General features: G+C 36.4%; 3 protein-coding genes across 7 annotated transcripts; all 3 read left to right on the top strand.

Annotated features, from left to right (window-relative positions):
- The first annotated feature begins 44 nt into the window (after positions 1-44).
- Positions 45-4,355, top strand: LOC136677246 (endosome-associated-trafficking regulator 1-like). Its single transcript, XM_066654732.1, has 8 exons — positions 45-351; positions 996-1,078; positions 1,657-2,052; positions 2,168-2,241; positions 2,463-2,574; positions 2,678-2,740; positions 3,066-3,205; positions 3,329-4,355. Exons 1-8 carry the CDS (start codon positions 303-305, stop codon positions 3,411-3,413), a joined length of 1,002 nt encoding a protein of 333 aa, XP_066510829.1. The 5' UTR covers positions 45-302; the 3' UTR covers positions 3,414-4,355.
- A 447-nt stretch (positions 4,356-4,802) lies between these two features.
- On the top strand, positions 4,803-15,474 carry LOC136677450 (snRNA-activating protein complex subunit 4-like). 5 transcript variants are annotated; one of them, XR_010796357.1, is made up of 26 exons: positions 4,803-4,868; positions 5,651-5,787; positions 5,915-5,949; positions 6,042-6,144; positions 6,300-6,337; positions 6,443-6,583; positions 6,691-6,807; positions 6,963-7,041; positions 7,129-7,210; positions 7,303-7,404; positions 7,672-7,744; positions 7,858-8,022; positions 8,165-8,315; positions 8,408-8,514; positions 8,738-8,832; positions 8,971-9,065; positions 9,165-9,253; positions 9,399-9,893; positions 11,068-11,157; positions 11,307-11,529; positions 11,637-11,707; positions 11,804-11,866; positions 12,740-12,770; positions 13,103-14,883; positions 15,011-15,108; positions 15,217-15,336. XR_010796357.1 is itself a non-coding variant. In XM_066654977.1 (25 exons), the coding sequence occupies exons 2-25, from the start codon at positions 5,670-5,672 to the stop codon at positions 15,310-15,312; spliced, it is 4,662 nt and encodes a 1,553-aa protein (XP_066511074.1). In that variant the 5' UTR covers positions 4,803-4,868; positions 5,651-5,669; the 3' UTR covers positions 15,313-15,474. The 5 variants fall into 5 exon arrangements, 4 of the variants coding, with proteins under 4 accessions (XP_066511074.1, XP_066511075.1, XP_066511072.1 ...); XM_066654977.1 differs by having other exon boundaries at positions 6,303-6,337; positions 13,103-15,108; positions 15,217-15,474; XM_066654978.1 differs by having other exon boundaries at positions 13,103-15,096; positions 15,217-15,474.
- A 406-nt stretch (positions 15,475-15,880) lies between these two features.
- Positions 15,881-20,272, top strand: LOC136677208 (caspase recruitment domain-containing protein 9-like). Its single transcript, XM_066654674.1, has 12 exons — positions 15,881-16,116; positions 16,211-16,348; positions 16,747-17,045; positions 17,646-17,825; positions 17,925-18,071; positions 18,161-18,286; positions 18,501-18,695; positions 19,085-19,120; positions 19,386-19,434; positions 19,562-19,668; positions 19,768-19,841; positions 20,003-20,272. The coding sequence occupies exons 1-12, from the start codon at positions 15,909-15,911 to the stop codon at positions 20,112-20,114; spliced, it is 1,671 nt and encodes a 556-aa protein (XP_066510771.1). The 5' UTR covers positions 15,881-15,908; the 3' UTR covers positions 20,115-20,272.
- The last annotated feature ends 709 nt before the right edge of the window (positions 20,273-20,981 follow it).

Below are 20,981 nucleotides of genomic sequence, written 5' to 3'. Positions count from 1 at the left end.
GTAACTCTTGTCTTTGAATTAAACCCGCTTTTATCAAACAGAAGAAGAGTAGCCTTTGAAATTAATATATATTTACAGTCAGCCGAAGTTTATATGTTTATATTTTTGAATATCAACTTTATTTCCAGAGAAGTGTGAATCCGACTCTGCCGCCGCTTCAGACATGGTGTTTGGGTGGAGAAGCCGTAAGAGTTTCACTGTTGTAGCTATAACAGTGTACGTCTGAGGAGGAGTTGCATAAATGTGTTAAAGTAATCAGTAATCCGAATTTATTATCGTATTACATCTCAGCAAACACAAATATGGCCAAACATAAAACATCCAAGAAGAAGCTCATTATTGAGGACGATGGTGAGTTTCATCTCCTTTAGCAGTTCAGACTTCAACAGAATACTTCCCAACTTTTGTGATACGAATATTTGATTAAAGAGATTTGACCCTTAATACATGTATTTTTATGTATTATTTTACATTTCGTGTGTCTTCACTCTTCCTCCAAAGGCATACTGTGTATCTGCTGTGTCAGTTCTTGTCTGTTTATATCCTGTTTATTATTTAGCCTTTTCATTTTTATTTGAAAATCATTTTTCAGTTTCTTGAAAACTGTTAATAATCTGTGGACATGTCTTATTTGTTTAGTGTGTTGTCATACCCGGTATAAAATACATGGTAAAATAAAGTGACTGATTATTTGTGCTTGAAATGTTTTAGAAAACTAACAAATTAACTTGACCTGTAGCTGTTTATTCCAGAAATTCCTTTTTTGAATCTGAAGTTTAATAATCCTGTCAGAATGCTTCTGTTTGTTTTCCGTGTTTAAGGGCTTTAGCACAAATCTTAGAAATTCCTCTTTTTGAAAATCTTATGTTATCTCTTTTATATCTTTAAATATTTATCTTTTTTATCTCACAGAAGCTTGTGAATATGTACTAGGTAGTAATTCATAAGAAGGATTATTAGTAATTAGTAATGTTTTCATTCTGTGATTATTTCAGACCCTTTAGATGAACCAAAAGAAAGCGGAGATGAGCTAAACCCATTCTCTTTCAAAGAATTCATCCGGAGCAAAAATCAAGAGGTTAGCACCACTGATGGTCTTGAGGTGAACTGCAAGGGGAATGATTTGTAGATCATTATATTTTTTAATTGTATCATTTTTTAACAAGTTTTTAATGTATTATACTCGTTTGTTGTTTCTTTAAAATGAAGTATATTAATCCTTCTGGCCATGAAGTACCCCTGATTCATTTTAGACAACTTTGTGAGCAAATTGGATCAACCTAAAACATTTTCTAAGCATTATCACATAATTTAAATTTAAAGGAGGCAGATGGGATGAATGCCAGTTTTTCAAGGATTATAATGTATTTAAAAAACAAACAAACAAACAAAACATTTAAACCCTATGGGCTGTTTTCTGTGACAGCCTTGTCATGGGGTAAGCTTTAACTGACAAGGTCCAGGACTAAGCCTAATTCCTTGCCCAAAAAATGGCTCCAAGTGTTTGAATGTGGGCAAACCTTACATTCATATTCACAGGATTTGAATATCTGTTTCAGAGCAGTTTCAGTAATGAAAATATATCAATAATTGAAAATCAATTCTGCAGTTCAAGAAGTTTAGGCTTCAATTTTCTTGATTTTTTTATGCCTGCAGAAAATATATGGTGGAGCCTGTCATGTGGAAGATGAATATAACTACTCCAGTGGTTTCATACACAGTCATCACGGCCAGTATTTCACAGATCCTTCACTGCTTGGTCATTCTGATGATGAATGGACTGAAAGCTACCAGCCCTCTGCAGTTGAAGAGGCACATGATTTGGGACTATGTGGGAAAAGTGTTGCTCACTTGGATCATTCATTACTGTCAAGTGAAGACAAGGATGACACAGCTAATGATTGGGAACCAGGAGAGGGCTTTTCACCAGAGACTCACTTCCCCCGAAGAAGCACTGGCAGCTATGAAGGAGATGAGGAGACATCAGTCATAGATATCTCCTACCGCACAAAGAAAAGCAGTACAGAAAATGACATTAGGGACCAGCAAAAGGTAGTGAAATCCTGGATAACTTATTTGTTTTGACACTTTATTATTATGATGATGTCCTACTTTAATATACATATTTCAGATGTGAGGTCTCATATATTTCATTTGACTTTTCTAGCTAAGAGAAGAAAATTCTCAGCTAAGGAAGCAAATCAAAGAACTTATAAGAAAGTCAGAGGCTGACTCAACAAAGTAAGAAAATTGTGAAAAATAACTTAAAGAATTTTTTACCCCCATTTTTAATATACTTTTATATTAGAGTTAGAAAATGATAAATTTTAATAGTTTTTCAACATGTATCTTTTGAAATATGGCTTAATAGGTGAAGTAACCAAATACAAAAACTGTATTGTGTGCTGTATTTCCAATCGTGTATCTAATCCAGAATATGCAAATATGTTGATAATTGACAGAATTGGGCAACTCACAGATGAGTTACACAACCGAAAGTTGCAGGAAGTGAGAGAAGCCAAAGCCTTAGAGACAATGGTTCAATCTGTGGAGCAAAATCTTCAGCTAATGACGGTATGCTCTATTTATTGTACTCTATTTCAATTTATACGTTACTGAGGCCATACAAAATGACAGTATCACACAAACCTCTAACAGTCTTTCATCTCTTATACAGAAACGAGCTATTAAAGCTGAAAACAATTTAACAAAATTGAAGCAAGAAGTGCAACAACTCCAGGTTTTTTTGTTTTTTTTTAATTGTATATTTTAAGCTGTGTTTTGCCTGTACTTAAATTTTTTTAAAGTGGCCCCACACCACAAGAGCCCCTTTTGTAAAGATTTTGAAATACTGTGTTCTTTATTCATTAATTAATTCATTGTCTGTAACCACTTATTAAGGTCAGGGTTGCAGTGGGTCCAGAGCCTACCCAGAATATTTTCTGTATTAAATAAATGAGATATTACTCACATATGAGTAATATCTTTATATATATGTGTATGTATGTGTGTCTGATATTTATGATATATATTTAATCATATTTATGATATATATTTGTTCCCAGAGCCAAGTTGAGGGATACAAATGTGAAAATGAGTGCCTCCGAGCAGGAGAAACTGCTGCATTAAACACAATGAGACAAAATGCACAGATGGCTTCAGACTACCTTAATCAAGCAGCCAAAGATGCTGAGACCTCCCTTAGGTTTGTTGAAAAAATGCTTATTTATTTCAATAAAAACAATACTGTTAATATAATACTCCCCAGTGATTAGCTGTGCAGTGTGTATTTTAATTATTGTTTTTCTTTTGGGTTTTTTATTTACAGGCAGTTACTGACAGGAAGAGAGACACTCCGTCTTGTGTCACAACTGCTGAGTTCTATTGACAAGATCACGGAGATTCCAAAATAACAAACATTTTTCATTTGTTTAGTTGTTTGTTTGTTTTTTTTGCTACAATGTGCAGTGCCTTTGTTCATCTCACTTAACTTTTTTCTCTTTTTTTCCCCCCATATGTACTTAATCAAATTGCTTTCGTTTATAGTGACTGATATTCGTTACAGTGTAATAGACCTGGTAATATGTTCAGTAACTTTTTTTAAAAACAAATTATTCCTTTTTACTATTTTTTTTTCCAATTTAAGTTAGATCAAGAGATTTTTGTAAGTGTGTGATCTATAACTCATCATTTCCCACAGTCAGTGAAGATGGTGGCAGAAATTCTTCATACTTTGATGTGGCATTAAGTGTAAACCTTAGCTTCTTGTATGAACACAGGAAAAAGAATATGATACATCTGGAAGTTTACCCAAGAGTTAGATACACTTCCTCACTACAGAATTAGTAGTAAATCAAAGTAGTAAAGCAAAGATTTGTGTTCACAGAGTTTTAATGTTTGTGGTTTAGAACAAATTATGTGCTAAATACTAATATTTATTTTGTACTAAAAGTATAATTATTAATAACGTTAGAGGTAAATCCTATAACCAGATTCTTGGCCATGGACTCATTGTTATAACATGATGATCCTACCCAAGCTAGGAATTAAATCTTTATCTGCTATGTGGAGGGTTACCCACTACATAACCCAATTATTCTGTAACAGAAGAGGATATAAAATTGCCACTGTAATTTAAATTGCTTTTCTAGGTTTATCCCACATATATGGGATAAAGTGCATTAATCATCAGTAAAAGTGCAAATTTTATGAAGGAGAAAAAAAGCATTGCGTTTTGCATTACTGCTTGACCAAGCTGGTCATAAACCATCAAATACTAATATATGTGTTGCCATGTTCATGTATCTATATACACATTTTATATTTTCTTGATTTCAGTTTATTCAGTTACACTGTTGCACATTAATAACAAATTAATGAACTTTATCATATTATATTTAGGTATTTGAATTTTTAGAGATTTTATATTCATTTATAAAATGAAATACATTAAATGCATTTGTGACTAATTATGTCTCGTCCAATTATTAGTGTTTATACCTTACTTCAAAATATGAATTAATATCTGAAGATTTTAACAAGGTATTTTTTAAGACAATTTTTAAAGATATCAATATATATATATATATATATATATATATATAATACGACAATAATCAAGTCAAGAAACTCCATCAGTATTTGGAGGATTTCAATACGTTATGTCTAAATATTAGGTCAATATTATGAAACATTCCTATCAACAACAGGCTTATGAATAATAGGCGACTTTTCTTACCTTCTTATAACAAACCCACATGAAAGGCCTTTATTTTGAAAAGCCTTCAAAAATCCGTTGGTACGGTGGATGCACTGCAGCGTTCCAGCGACGTTGGTTGAGCATTACGGTAGATTTGGAGCTGTTTCAGGTCGGTAGGATGAATTCCACTTTATAAAGATGTCGTATTGATTCTGAAACGTGCTGTGCTACTTGAGACAGGAGACGTGACCTACATTTATATTAAAATCACTTATCTTTGCGTTTTAATGCTGTAGAGTTGCATTGTGGGTAATATGCTAACTTTTCACAGCGGGAGGAGAAACGAGAGTAGGATACACATTGTGTTACATACGTTTTACATTATCTGACTTTATTTTGGCTTAGATTTGGATGTTTTGAAAGTGAATGGGACACATCTGAAGCACAGCTGTATACAGGTGTTTCTGTGTAATGTATGTAATGAAACCTGGGCTGCGTCTCAACAGCACACTACCAAACTAAAGTGTTAGAATAAGTGCACCATCCATGCCTTACTATAGTGCGTTTAGTATAATAGTATTCATTTATAATAAATACCCAAGGACATCGTTTACAGTTTCCCCTTTGAGTTAACTTTCTTTGCTTGTTTACTTGTATTATATATATATATATATATATTACTAATTATTATTGCGCGAAAAGTAAAACGCGGGAGACTGCATTTCATCATGATTTAAAAATTTATAAGACTGGTTTAAGCTGCAAATTAATTAGTCAGTCGTTCAATTATTTAACTAGCTAACTTTTAGTTAGCCTGCGAATTTTGTACGGTTCTGTACTGGGTAAAGTTGTCACAAAGTTTGCACTTAATATGTGCACTTAATATGTCGTACATTTTGTATTATGCTCTGCTTCAGGGGCTGCTTGGTTATTCAGTTTGTGTGTTTACAGGGCTCAACGAGTTTAAGAAATGACAACACCACAAGATTTATTGGCACAGAGAAATAAAATACAGCGTCAGATTTTGGAGCTAGAGACCACTTTGGGCAAGGATAATATCTGTGTAGATTTGCTCTCCAGCGACAGTGGTAAGTCTGTTCAGATGCTTTGATTTTTACATCTTTTATAAGGAAGGATTAGTGCCTCCTTTGTATGTTTATAATACATTTTTTAATATACCTGTTAAATACGGATACAAATTTTTCTTGCTGCCAGATGATGAATCTGATGACAATGGACATGCAGAAGAGGTATGATAATGTGTAAACTGCCTTGTGGAGAAAGTTTCAACCCTTTTCATTTTGGACACTCCAGTGTTCAGAAATGTATAATTTTTTTTCAGTTATCAGAAGATCTTGAGGCAGAGCGGCAACAAATACAAAGGGAAATTGAGGAATTGGAGAAAAGACTTGGTGCAGATGCAGCACTGGTGGATGCCTTGACAGGTAAATCAATATAAGTTCATAGATAATACAATGATTACTCATGATTCACTTCTGTGTGAGTGAATACAGAGTCTTTAAATAAATATTTAATCTACAGGTGGTACAAAATATTGCTTTGTAGTCTTAGGTCTTTTTGTTTTGTTATTTTTTTTAAGCAGAGAGTGAACATGGCACCAGTAGCCACATGGATTCTGTAAGTATCTGCTGCACAGGTTACTGCCATGCATTCATGTATTTACTGACCCTGAGTTGCAAACCTCAAAAAAATAAAAAATATTGATTGATTATTTTTTTTAAGAGTGATGAGGATAGTGAGGAGGAGCTCGATCTTCCTCAAGATGCAGAGACCTGTCTGCAAATGAATCTGGTTTATCAGGAGGTGCTCAAAGAAAAGCTAGCTGATGTGGAGCGCCTCCTTAATGAAAACCTCCAGCAACAAGTTAGTAAAATTCATACAAAAATGGATTTAGCCATTAAAATAGAGACGAATTGTTAATAATATTTGACTATAACTAAAACATGTAAGATTTCTCTCTTTTTTAACAGAAAGAGATCCAAGCCCAACTTTCTAACACTGCGTCAACTTCTTCTGGGCCACCACACACAAAACATTTCCTTGGCAACTTTATGAAACCATATTTCAAAGACAAGCTGACTGGTCTGGTAGGATCATTATATTATGGAACATAAAGTACATTTTTCTGCAGAAGAAGACATGTCATTTGACTATACATTTTAATTAAAATGATGTGTGATATATTTTGCTATTTCCTGTCCAGCTATGTGAAGTCTTAAATTTGTTTATCTGTTCCATTTAGGGACCTCCATCAAATGAAGAAACAAAAGAAAAGTTGAGTCATGGGACCAAGCCATGTGATGAGATGAAAATTAGAAGATGTATGTTTCAGGTTTTGTAGAGCACTTATTTCTTTATTACTTGAATATATTATTATATAAGTAAAGTTTGTTTTTGCTTCTTTTTAGGGGAAGGATGGCAGAAAGTTTTGCTGATCAACTCAGTAGTCGCGGACACTATGAAGCGTATGCTACAACCTAAACTATCTAAGTAGGTTTTAGTTTTATACCCTACATTCCCATATTTATTCTAAAAATAGATTTTCACTGGACTTATTCTTATGGCCTTTTTATTAATTGTAGGATGGATTACTTGACTACAAAGATGTCTAAAGCGATACATGGAGAAAAAGAAGAACTGAAAAAACAAATTGAACATTTGGAGAAGGATATTGCAGAGATTAGGTTGAGTTACAAGCTTTGAATTTTGTTTCATCGTTTTATTTAAACAACTATATCATTCCATTTGTATTCTGATATCTGAATACCCCCTCTGGGCCTGTAGGGGGCATCTTTGTAATCCTAAAGATTAATTAGGCTGAACATTTAAAATATGATCCCCTTAAATACGTAATTATAAAATTGTGGGGTTTTTTTGTTGTTGGTGGTGTATTTTATTTTTTTAAATTCATATTTTAAAATGTGTGGTCTCATGATATAACCCTTTTCCAGCTCTATGCGTGAAGACCAGCTATATGGGAATCGCCATGATGATCATGACTGGGACAAAATAGCAAATACTGATGTAAATATTTTAACTCTTAAAATCTATGCTATTTTTTTATGAATACGAGTATTCATTGAAGGTGTTACAGAGATACAATTAGTAAAACAAAAATTTAATATTTTATATTCCAGTTTGAGGGCTTTCGACAACCTGAGGATTTGAAGAGATTCTGGCAGAATTTCCTGCATCCATCCATTAACAAATCAACGTGGAACCAGGAAGAACTTGAAAACCTTGGTACTCTTGCAGAAAAGTACAATTGCTGCCACTGGGATCAGATTGCAGAGGAACTTGGGGTAAACACAGAACTATAAACTCATCTAATATTTGAAATCTGCATGTATGATTTTTAAAAAAGTTTTACTGATTATAACATACTCTAATTGCAAGACATGTAGTCTATCATAATAATTATGATAATATTTCTTCTTTGTTTAGACTAACAGGTCAGCTTTCATGTGCTTCCAAACATACCAGCGTTACATTGCCAAAAGTTCAAGGAAGAGAGAGTGGACTAAAGAGGAAGATAAGGTCTTTTGTGACCTTGTGGAAAAGATGAGAATAGGAAACTTCATACCATACACTCAAAGTAATTTCTTTAAACACATCAGCTGTCATTTGCAAAGCCTCATGATATATATTGGAACCTTTAAATTGCATATACATTTCATTCTTCCACAGTATCTTACTTTATGGAAGGTCGAGATCATGCCCAACTCGCGTATCGCTGGACATCTGTTCTTGATCCCTCAATAAAGAAGGGCCCCTGGTCAAAACAAGAGGACAAGGTATGGAAGAAACTGGTTTCTATAGTTTATTGTCTGACTCTAAAAAAGAGATTTGTTTGTCAAACATTGTCTATATCAGTGATTAAATGATGTTTCAAGTGTAATACATTTGTATGTTTGTGAAATGGTAATACAGGTATTTCAGAACAATATGTTTTTGCAAATAATACATAAATGCTGGCTGTTAAAGGGTTGTAGTTAATTTTAGCTGATTTTATTGCAGTTGCTGCGGAAAGCAGTGGAAAAGTATGGTCCCAAAGACTGGTTTAAAATCAAACTGGAGGTGCCAGGCAGGACAGACAGTGCCTGCCGTGATAGGTGTGCCCTTCCGTCTTGTACTAGGAGTATGAATATATTGAATGTAATATAAACAGAAATTATAAGCTTTGACCATTTGTCTCCCAGATATATGCTATTCATCCATTCATATTCAGACATTAATATACAATGTTACAGATACTTAGATTGTCTCAGAGAAGATGTGAAGAAAGGTACATGGAGTCTTGAAGAAGTTGAACTGCTGACAAAACTTGTTGGAAAATATGGTGTTGGTAAGTGAAAACCTTAAAAAGAAAACCTCAGCTAATTAATTTAAAAATGGGTGTGACTAATGTGTTTAATGGACTGTTGCATTATTGCAAAATCAACAGGTAAATGGGCTAAGATTGCCTCTGAATTTCCAAGCCGTACTGATAACCAATGTTTGCAAAAATGGAAATGGATGACCCGGACCAGTGATGTAAGTTTGTCATGTATGTAATTACTAGATGTCATGTGTTTATTATACTCAAATATTTCATGTGAAATATACTCAAAGTAATTATATGTACTTATACAAATATATAATTACTCAGTACTTAAAAATACTACACTTTATTCTACAGACATATGGAAAAAAAGAAAAAAAGTCACTAGTGAAACGAAGGACAATGATGAAAAGGCGAAAACTGACCAAGAAACAGCTCAAACAGGAAAATGAAGGAGAGTCTACTTCAGAAGATGAGAAAATACAGTTGGAGTACATGGATAGCGATAGCGATTTGGAGTACATGAATGGCAATGGCGAACAGGATGTTTCCATCACAACATGTGATACAGACACAAGGAAAGAGTACATACAGACAGATATGAAGGACTGGATTCCTGTCAATAAAAATGCACAGTTGCATTCTGCAGGCATATTGAGAACCTCACTGGTCAGGCTGCGCACTGAAGAAGAAAAGCAGGCTGGAGGACAGAACAGTGCAGATGACCAAAGTGCTAAAATTCAATCCAGTCATTACTTTGATCAAAAACAAAGACAGTGCACTGTACTGAACAACAAGGCGGACATAGTTAAGACATATGTGGACACAGAACTGGTGGCTTTGAATAAGTGGGTAAGTCATTTTTTTTGTCTTTTCTGTTCAAGAACTTTAAAAATTTCATTGCAGCCTAACACAGATTCTACTAGACTCCGGAACAGAAAAATAGAGACGCAACATCATTGTTTCAAAATATGTCCCATCACTGTCCCTGCTGCTCTTCCTGGTGTTGTCCTGATCCAGCTCTGCCCCTGGTGTTCTGTAAAAGATCTAAACCTTGTCTCGTTTGCAGTACCATGCCATGCAAGGATGCTGTCTTTGCCCAAATGGACTCTGCACCTGCTTTTACCCTCCCTCAGATGCAGTGACCACATCCTGCTCCCTCTCACATCTTCATTACTAATATTTTACCTTCATATTAACTCAAACTCATCTCTATCAGTTCACTTCTACTTCTGTTCTGTTATTGTGCTCTCCGGTGTCCGGTTATGAGTCATGGTGTCTTCCAAAGTTCCTTCGTCATGTGCTGAGGGTTTTTTTTCTTTGCCACTGTCACCTCAGACTTGCTCATAGGAGGCTTGGACCCAGTTGCTATAAAGCCAAAAAGTGGCCTGAAAAGTACTATATAAATAAAAGGTGTGTTCTCACTCCAGGGTGTGTTCCCACCTTGCGCCCAGTGATTCCGGGTAGGTTCCGGACCCACTGTGACCCTGAATTGGAAAAGCAGTTACAGATAATGAATGATTGAAAGTGTTCAGTAGGCTAAATAACTGGTACATACAAATTTCATATCTTATGGTTTATATATATTTTTTTATTTTCATCAAACCTTCTCATGACCTGTGGAGATGGAGCATTGCCATCTTGGAAGAGACCATTCCTGTCAGGGTAGGAATGTTCTAGCTTAGGTTTATCAAATGTGAATTATCAGAATAATTTTGAGTAAATTTTGCAATATAATCAAACCATTGCAAGAAAAATGCACACGACAATTTAACAGCCTATGTAACTGAAGCTCTTGCCCCTTTTCCCCAATAAGGAATCCTTTCTCAAAGACACTTGGGGTTTTTGGTCTTGGCGTAGATCCAAAACCATTTACTGCATAATAATATATTTCAGCACACTTATTTCCTCTTCTGCTTTAATATTTATCTACTAATTTATTCATGTTTCTCCTATAACGCCTTATGTCTTTGTGCTTCAAGACATCTTTGTTTATTTTTGTTTTTTTTATTACAATAATCTGAAGGATCTCTGCAATGAAAATGCCATGATCAGTGTGTGTATGAGTGAAGTTAAACGACTGATTAATTGGATGGAAACATCTTCAGTGAAAGAGGTATGGCTCACAAATTCAAATTTTTATTTAATTTAATTTATTTATTTGTTTAGATAACCTGCTGCAAAATACGTAATCATTTGGTGTTTAAATATTTGATGTTGATGTCAGTGGATTGCTTAGAATCTATTGCCTTTTTCTTTTTTCAGAAAGCCACAATGAAAACATGCATATCTTCAGACAAAAGACAGAGGAATGCAAAAAGTCATAAACAAGAGTCAAGCCAAATGAAGAGTCACCACACAGTCAAAGGCAAATCCAGTTCTCTTAAAGCAATGACAGGCAGAATGCATGATTTGCTGATGAGTATTCTTCCATGGGTTGGCAATGTGTTAATGCCTGTTCCTCACAGTGAAAATCAAGTTTGTGAAGGTACTGAAAGTTTCATAAAACACCTTTTACCAGAACTGAGATGGGCATTGGTTTCTTTCTTTAGTAGTGTTGTCCATTGCAGTAAAGCAGTATTTGTTATTTTACAGCTGACTTTGTTCGAAGAAGAGCAGCTGATGTCTCTCTCCCCACAACGCCAGTGTTTTTGCTTTTCCTGAAGGTGAACTAGAAGTTGTTGCTTCATCCTTTCTACTTCTGTTTCATAAATGCCAATGGCTGCATGTGCAATAACGTTCTGTTGCCTTGTGTTCAATAGGTTCTTCATATTGATACTGAAGGCTGCAGGAAAGTAATTGAAACGCAGAACAAAATGTCCTTGGTAAAGCCAACTCTCAATCACACTTGAATGACAAAAAAAAAAGGAAATGGCATTTGATAAAGTATAGGAGTGAGCAATATGACAGGAATCTAACATCACAATACTTAAGAAAATGTTCCTAATTGCATTATTTTATACTAATTGCAAATCATGAAGATAGGACCAAAAAAAGAAAACAAGTAGAATTGTCACATTTACAAAACATAAAAATTATGTATTGACAGTAGTCATGTTATGCTTAGAAAAAGTGTACTGTATTATGATGAACATTCTCATGTTGGGCACAATGTATTGCCGAGTTCCTGTTGCACGCTGTAAAAAAATTGTTCACAAATTAGTTGAGCAAAATAGCTTAGTATGCATATATCTGCTAATCTGAGGCATCAGAATGAAAAATGAATTTTGTAAAAAATATATATATATGTTAATTATTATGGAAAGTTATAATAATGTGCGGGGCGGCACGGTGGCGCAGCAGGTAGTGTCACAGTCACACAGCTCCAGGGGCCTGGAGGTTGTGGGTTCGATTCCCGCTCCGGGTGACTGTCTGTGAGGAGTTAGTGTGTTCTCCCCGTGTCCGCGTGGGTTTCCTCCGGGTGCTCCGGTTTCCTCCCACAGTCCAAAAACACACGTTGCAGGTGGATTGGTGACTCGAAAGTGTCCGTAGGTGTGAATGTGTGTGTGTGTGTCTGTGTTGCCCTGTGAAGGACTGGCGTCCCCTCCAGGGTGTATTCCCGCCTTGCGCCCGATGATTCCAGGTAGGCTCTGGACCCCCCGCAACCCTAAATTGGATAAGCGGTTACAGATAATGGATGGATGGATAATAATGTGCACTATGATGTATTATTTTTTGTTTGGTTTTATTTCTCTTAGATATCACACAGTGTGCCAAGACGTCAACCAGGTATTTGAACAAATGATATACCTCTTGATTATGATTCATTTAAAAAGTAATGCAAATGAAACAGATTTAATATATTGTTGCTGTTCAGTTAAAAACATGTATCTCCAAAAATAGTAACTTTACAGGAGGAAAAAAGCCTTCTTAACTTTCAGTCGAAATTCATTTAAAAAGCTGTTATTCCAAGTAATTTTGGTGCATTTCTATTGGTTTAATCATCATGAAATTGTCACACTGTGAAGTAAAGCTACTGTGTTCAAATTATGTAGTGAATCAAAATCCACAATGTTTTTAATTAGATAGTAACAATATATAAATTTCCCTTTGACTTTCAGCCAAGTCATATTCATCTGTTAAGACTGTGGCAATGCTACTTGCTGAAAGGGAGCAGAGGAATGAATGCTTTAAATCCACACAACGAGATCCTGAACAGCCTCTACCAACTCAACAGACAACAACACAAGCAACACCTAAAGAGACCAAGGAATGTCAAATGGTTCCCCAGGCTCTTGTTATTACCCAGTCAAATATACATCAGGCAGCACACTCCCCACGTCTTGTACCTGTTCTACAGTTAGATTCTTCGGGCCTCTCAACTCTTCAGTCTGGTGTGCCCCTGGTTGTACCTGCTAAATCTGGGCGATTAGCACAGCCAGCAGCCAGTTCCAAGACCTCAATACCCGGCCAATCCCCTACTGTAACTCCTACAAAGAGTGCAAATGAAGCCAGGTCAACAAATCGCAAACGTAAACCTACAATAAAAGCACAAGCCTTGATGGAAAATGTTAAAAAAAAGACTTCCAAGAAACAGTCAGCTAAAAATGATCAAGCTGGTGGTAATGTTACTGCAGCTGCTGTATTGCCACAAACCACGACATGGCTACTCACACCTGCTGGTTTGATGCCTGTTGCTGGCATTAATTTACCATCCCCTGGTATTGTTGGTACCCAGAAACAAGTAATGCCTAACAGTATTTCTCAGGTGTTATTTCAGCAACCTGTCATGGTTAACCAGAATAGACTTGTCCAAACAATTGGACCAAACCTAATAAATGTTACCACAGCCGGAACAAGTCTTGGTCACAATAGTCCCATTTCCACATTATCAAAAAATCCCAATGTGTCCTCTCCCTCAGTTGCTAAAGTCCCCAGTGACGCTCCAACTCTCGCAAATTCAACTAGGGTTCATTTGCTTCCACCTAATACTACGCAGGCATCCACGTCTGTTTCTGGTGCTGCAGTTCATGTGCCAGTTAGTCAGATTCAGTGTCATCAAAACCAAAATTGGAATATTATCTCTCATGTGCCATTTCAGTTTCCTATAATTGTGAACCAGCAAGGCTCTCAAGCTCTTCTTTGCAATGCATCGAGACCCAATGTTCCTTCTAATTCCTCTCTGGCTTCTGTTGCAAATGCAACTAGTGTTATGTCATCATCTTTGCCACAGTCTGGTTCTAATGCTACTGCAAGTGCACCTGCCACCCTTCCGGTTTGCCCTCGTGCACTGACAATTTCTGGGCCTATAGTACAGATGCGTTCTCCTACAGTCTTAGCAAATCAGAATCAAACAATGCCACACAGTGTTTCTCAGTTGGCATCTCAGAAACTTATCATCACAAACCAGAATGCTTCTGCAGTCGTTAGTGCTGCTGGATCACACTCACATGTGAACACTTCTCCAGCCCCTATTGGAAATGAGGTTCCATCCCTACCTGTGGTATCTTCAACTTCAGTTAATAATGGACTTCTTGTAAATACTGTCACTTCTAAACGTGTCCAAAATTTGCATCAAACTGCAGTATTGCAGACAGGTGTTCAGGCCAAAAAGCAGTCTGTTCAGACAACAACTTTGACATCTAATCCAAGCCCTGATCCTGATGCTTTGTCTTTTGACTCTAACTTAATGTTCTTTGAGCATCCAGCTCTAGTGAAGGACTGGATTTATGGAAATGGTGGAATTTCATTGCCTCAGCTAGACCACAAAATGGCTTATCTTCCCCCATTTGTCAGCAACATCAATACACTTGTTAGTTTGCTCAAGGCAAAAGAGACATTGTTGCAAGGAGCAATGCAGCTGTTGGCTGAAGAAGGATTCAGCAATGAGGATGATGCTAAGGTAGCTACTGTCCGGAAACTGGTGTCTGACAAGTTTAAAACTAATCCTGCATATTGTCTTCTAAAGGCTCGTTTCTTGTCATGTTTTACTTTACCTGCCCTCCTGGCCACCATAAATCCATGTGAAGAGGCCACACTGAGTAGTGATGGTGATAATGATGAAGTCGAAGAAGGCAAGGATAAAACTCAACTGATGCAGTGCGAAGATGCTCAGGTCCAGTCTGCTGTAAGCTCATTACTATGATTGCGTTACAGAAAGAATGAATAAATGTTCTTATTGCAATAATAATTTATTGACATGGGCTTATGTGTTTTCTCTGTTTTTCTCTCACAGAAGACATTGCTCAATACAAATGAAAGTGATGCGTCAGCAACACAGTTCTCTGGGATGAGTACAAGACGGAAAAGTTACAGGAATCCTATGGCATAAAGAAGAACATTATCTTTAGATTAGAATATGTTGTTATTAAAAGTTTCTTCAGATTGTTTTGAAAAATCAATAAGTTATTTTACTGAAATGCTGATGTGTTAGTAAATACTAATAGTATCTCGTTGAATGCTAAGTAGCATTTAATTGTATTTATAAACTGTTCAAAGTCTGTTATTTTGTTAATTCTATCAAAATATTTTCAAAATAACTGTTAAATTATTTGAATAAAATATATTTATTTAAGTCTTTACAGTTTATATACGTATTTTCCATTACACCACTTATTTATTTACACTTACACACAAAAACTTGAAATGATTTTAAATCAATTTACATTACTCAAACAATTTTGTTTGAGAATTTGTACTCTGCTACTGTGATCCTTACTATGCTTAAGTCACAAGATAATCACACTGGCACAACTGATTGGGAAAGAAGCGGAAATGGAAAAGTTGAAATGATTACCAGAAAAGGGAACTAAGACAGGTTTTGGTTGGGTAATATCATTTCCTTTTTGCTTCTCATATACTGTATATCAGATTTTTGATAGCAGTGTTCAGCCGTGGAGTAAAGGCAGAAACATCCACTAAACACTAATGAATTCGTCTGATGGCCCGAGTGCTCTGGAGTTTGAGGAGGATGAGGAGTGTTGGATGCGACTGGAAGACCACAGGATGCTGCTCATTAAGACCATTGATCCATGTCGAATAATACCATACCTGAGACAATGCAAGGTGCTGAATAGCGAGGACGAGGAACAGATTTACAATGACCCAAGTCTAGTAATTAGGCAGCGAAAAGTAGGTAAGAAACCCGAAGACAAAATTACCACATATTAAATAAGTTGGCTGTTTCCTTTGTTTTGTATTGGTACTTGATTTTAGACATTGTGATCTAGGTGTGCTGCTAGACATGTTACAAAGGACGGGTCTGAAGGGCTATGTGGCATTCCTAGAAAGTTTAGAGCTGGATTACCCTCAGTTATATCAGAAAATCACAGGCAAGGAGCCTTCTCGGGTCTTCTCTATACTTGTGGGTAAGTTCAAACAATTAACATGATGTTAATGAGGCCATTTGGATGGAATTAATCACAATTTAGCTGACATTTTAGCGGACAAAACTCGGATAAAAAAAAGCGGATAAAATGGGGTTTAAATGTTTTTATAACATTTACGTGATGTACTTTTGGTGTTGGTTGTCCACAGTATACTAACACAGGGAAATTAATGCACTTTTTTTGTTATGTTGCAATGTTATGGCTGATCGGTATATAGTGAATGAAAGTATGTAATGTGCATCAAGTTACCATATGTTCAAAAGTAATATCTGCTCACAGTTTCACATCCTGAGTGAAGAAGATTCTAAAAGTCTTGATAGGGTGGACCAAGGTGTATCTTTCAGACATAAACACACTGCTCCTCTTGCCGTGTTCAGACACCGCGGGGGAGTCTGGGTTGACTCAGTTTCTGATGAACGAAGTGACGCGTCTCCAGAAAACCCTTCAGCTCGAGCGCACCACACAGCACGCGGATTCCGCACGGCAGCTGCACGCGCGCGACTGCGAGCTGCGCAAACAAAACGAACGCGTGCAGCGCCTGCGCGAGGAGCGCGAGCAGCTGTGGGACGAAGCGCGGCGCCTGAAGGACGAGAACTACACTTTGATGCAGGACATGACCCGCCTGAGCGAGGAGAAGAACAGAGCTCTGATGAGCACACGAGACCTGCAATTGGAGGTACACACACCCAGACACATACAATCTTGTGTCTGTTAAGTGTGGGGAGATTAAATAGACTTCCATAGATTTGGAAACTTACCATTAATATTTCCGTAAGTATTTCTAGCTTAACCTTAACCATAACCCAACCTTCAAAACATGTCTTCACCTTCTAATATAATGATTTACATTTTGGGAGACCAGCTGGTACAAACCATTGCCACTGAAGCACAATTTAGCTTTCAGCTGCTCTCATTTCCATTCATATTTAATCACATCTGGTGCTGCCCTCATCTTATTTTTGTCTCTTTCACCCAGCAGAGCATTGACTGTGAAATGGAATAATGTATGTGCTGTTGCTATGTGTAAGAGGCACAGTGTTGTTTTTAGAGGTCCGCCTCCCAAAAACATAAATACAGTTTTTGTTGAGAGGCTTTAAGAGGGATCCAGGCTCTAAATGTAAAAGAAATCTTATTTCCACATTCCCACCACTGCTCTCCCTTGCCTTCCCACGCATATATTATAGCTTTGCTTTTATATTGTAGCAATTCTAAAAAGATTTCTCTGATGCTGCGTAACCCATGTGGCTGAGCATTATCCTCTTGCTATATCTGTCAGATTGAGAGACTGAAGCACAGCTTAATGAATGCAGAGAGCGATTCAAAGATTCAGCGCAAAAGGACAATGACCTTGAAAAATGCCATGGAGCAGAGGCCCAGCCAGGAAATGATCTTGGAGCTTCAGAAACAGAATGATCTGCTCACTGTTAAAGTGCAGGAGCTTCAGAACTCTTCCCAGGTAAACCAGAATTTGAAAATGACAACAAAGGGCTATTTTTAACTTCAGTCTACATAGTTTTAAGATTAAATTATTTTTGTGGCTATGATTTAACCTCAGGTCCAGATTCCAACAGAGTATGACAGACTGAGTCTTCAAGCACTGGAGGATTTCAAGAAACAAAGCCAGGAACAACATCAGAAGATGGTGACTGACCTTTATGCATTACGCCGGGAGCTGCATGAAACTGAGGAGCTACGAGACAAGGTTTGTGCCACAGGTTTTAGCCACCTTTGTCATGTGTTGTCAGCAGCAGTACTTGGCCGGCTCTTATGTGTGTTACCACATGTTTCCAGTACAGAGAAAAGAAAGATGAACTGGAACTAAAATGTGCAATCTTAAAGAAAGACTCAAAAATGTACTGTAACCGCATGGAGGAAATCCTGAAGCAGCTGGATGAGGTCATCAAAGAGAGGGACAAGGTGATTAAATCAAGTTTGTCTCTATACAGCAGCTGTTTAACATTACATTATTTGTACTGATTTTACTTAACTCTTTAAAGGTCTCTGACTTAGTTAATTCTTAGATTTATTAATATGCCACATCTACCTGAAAAACTAAACTTGGCCATTTAAAGAGTTAAATACGTGTCCAGTCTGTTATCCTGTAAAAAGCCTTAACTTTTCTGTTAAACAGGCTATTGTTGCACGTGAAGAGTACCACCAGGAAAACTGTAAAAACCTCCAGGACAAGGATAGATATCGGAAGCAGATCCGTGAAATACGAGAACATTACGATGAGCTCCAGATCCAGCATTTCCGGACTCAAGGAGAAGTTGTAGCCCTCCAGGCAGAAGTTTGCAAACAGAAAAACCAAAAGGAAACTATAGGAGTAAGCAACTCTCACATTATAATGATTTGTGCAAAAGTACTTTTAAATACTTTTATTTCATGACTAAATTTAAGCTAATCTACCTGCTCTTGCATGGTTCTTAGAGTCTCATTTACTGTAAATTTTTGAAAATGTTTTAAATTCCAGTTTTGGAAAGAACTGTTTTATTATTTGACATTTCCTTTCCTTAAGCAAATGGTTTTAACTTTAGCTGTTAAAGATGACCATAAATAGCAAACGCTTTTCACTTTTATTCTGATGTTTAAAAATACATTACTTCATAGTTTTTGTGTCATTTTTTGAGTATTAAAATGGGTGGTCTGTTTTAGTGAATGGCGGTTTTGTGTCACTCATTAATGAGAATAATATGGATCTTTTTTTTCTGCCAGACCTCAAAGGAAAGATTTTATCAGAGCTCATTTGAGGTAAATAATTTTCCCACTATGAAATCTAATATGATATTCACTGCATTATTGTTATCTATGAATGATTATTGTCACTTTCCAGTGAAAATACATATCTCCAAAAATGGCAACTTTACAGATGCCAAGAACCTAACTTTAAGTGAACGTTAATATATAAAAAATATATTCCAAGTAATTTTGGAGCATTTCTATTGGTTCATTCATCATTGCTTTTTCTGGTTTTATTGGTCTATTGTAACTGACTGTTTACTTCTTTCCTCTTTAGCAAAAAAGCCAAACAAGTGAGGAGGACATGAAGGAGAGATATGACAAAGGTGCTTCATTTCATTCCACCTACTTGTTCCATATTTATCAAATACCTAAGTCTAATGTACAATGTATAAACCTCTGTAGTGGACCTTGTCAGACCAAACTTACTGACCACTTTTCATGCTTGTTTAGCATCATGTATAAGTGAAGATTCCCAAAGCCCAACCTCGGGAGAATATAATGTTTGTATAAGTATTAAAGACTCATGTCATTCAGATGAGAAGGAAGACATCTTTAAGGTAACACAGATCTTAACTGTATGCATACTTGGATTTTTTAAAATGGAATTAACCTTTGCAAAATAAGAGGGTGATGTTTTTCACCTTTGCTTGTTACAGGAGAGGATGTACACTAATGAGGAACTATCAGCTAACCACATTCCCAGGGCACGGTGCAACTTTTATTATAGAAGGTTTGCATATATATATATATATATGTGTGTGTGTGTGTCTATTTGAGACAGAGCTTTTGTGCTTTTTTCAGTGCTAGGATTCAAGCTCTTTGATTCAAAAATAATATCCAGAAAACACAAAACTTATCTGAAATGTTTTTAATTGTTTGTTCCCATGACAGAAAACGTGCCTTGAGAACAAAGGCCACTGGCAAAGAGAGTGTCATAGATCGTGGTCAGTGTATTCGGGACAACACCAGTGGGAGCGATAACACAGACACAGATGAGATATGACATAAGCAAACCAACCAGGGAAAGACATGTGTCTTTTGCTGAACAGTCTACATCAACACATTATTATTATTATTATTATTATTACTATTATTTAATTATTATTTTTATTATATGTAAACACCTTATCTTATGCCAACAGCACCCAGAATCATGTTTCTACTGTTGAATAATCTATCAGTTGACATGTAAAAATGTCTTTATTTTATTTTATTTTTTATTCTGCTATGTCATGAATTTTCCAAAATACAGATTCTTATCCCTTCTTGAGAGTTTCAGGTGTTTTTCTATATTCACGCTTACACTCACTGACAGCACGAAAGGTTGTCTGCACCATTCTCATTAATAGATTGTTACCACAGAAAGAGATATTAGTTAAGCGCCTATATATTTGGAGCAGGGAACAGGGCACAGCATGGGGTGAAGTCTAGTTTCCTCCAGGTGCTCCTGTTTCTTCCCACAGTCCAAAAACATGTTGGTAGGTGGATTGACTGTGCAAAAGTGTCCATAGCATGAAGTGTATGGTGCCCTGCGATGGACAGGCGCCCCATTCAGGATGTGTTCCTGCCCTGTGCTCAGAAAATTTAGGTATGCTTTGGACCCACTGTGACCCTGAACTGGATAAAGCAGTTACAGACAATGAATAAATTAATGCATTCAGTAATAATCTTATATTATAAGGTATTTAGACACATTTCCCATATCTTCACCCTGAAAGACAATGTACAAAAAAAGTCAATTAATCCAACTTATTTAAATTCTCCCGTTTGGTGGCTGAAATATGTTTTAATGTTTAGCAGAATATGCTGCTTGTATAAACAATATGTATCTTTTTCAAATATGTTCCCCCTTCAGTCATGGATCAAACCA

The sequence above is a fragment of the Hoplias malabaricus genome, chromosome X2 (assembly GCF_029633855.1).
Source record: "Hoplias malabaricus isolate fHopMal1 chromosome X2, fHopMal1.hap1, whole genome shotgun sequence".
Taxonomy (NCBI): domain Eukaryota; kingdom Metazoa; phylum Chordata; class Actinopteri; order Characiformes; family Erythrinidae; genus Hoplias; species Hoplias malabaricus.
Note: the sequence above shows the minus strand (reverse complement) of the source record. Positions and strands in the feature narration are given on the sequence as shown.

Excerpts from the sequence above, each read along its gene's own strand:
- LOC136677246 (XM_066654732.1), top strand. The coding sequence starts at position 303 with ATGGCCAAACATAAAACATCCAAGAAGAAGCTCATTATTGAGGACGAT. Across the intron at positions 352-995 it reads GCTCATTATTGAGGACGATG|ACCCTTTAGATGAACCAAAA; the intron begins GTGAGTTTCATC and ends TGATTATTTCAG. Across the intron at positions 2,575-2,677 it reads AAAATCTTCAGCTAATGACG|AAACGAGCTATTAAAGCTGA; the intron begins GTATGCTCTATT and ends TCTCTTATACAG.
- LOC136677450 (XM_066654975.1), top strand. The coding sequence starts at position 5,670 with ATGACAACACCACAAGATTTATTGGCACAGAGAAATAAAATACAGCGT. Across the intron at positions 5,950-6,041 it reads ACAATGGACATGCAGAAGAG|TTATCAGAAGATCTTGAGGC; the intron begins GTATGATAATGT and ends ATTTTTTTTCAG. Across the intron at positions 11,867-12,739 it reads CGCAGAACAAAATGTCCTTG|ATATCACACAGTGTGCCAAG; the intron begins GTAAAGCCAACT and ends TATTTCTCTTAG.
- LOC136677208 (XM_066654674.1), top strand. The coding sequence starts at position 15,909 with ATGAATTCGTCTGATGGCCCGAGTGCTCTGGAGTTTGAGGAGGATGAG. Across the intron at positions 18,287-18,500 it reads TCATCAAAGAGAGGGACAAG|GCTATTGTTGCACGTGAAGA; the intron begins GTGATTAAATCA and ends TCTGTTAAACAG. Across the intron at positions 19,435-19,561 it reads GAAGGAGAGATATGACAAAG|CATCATGTATAAGTGAAGAT; the intron begins GTGCTTCATTTC and ends ATGCTTGTTTAG.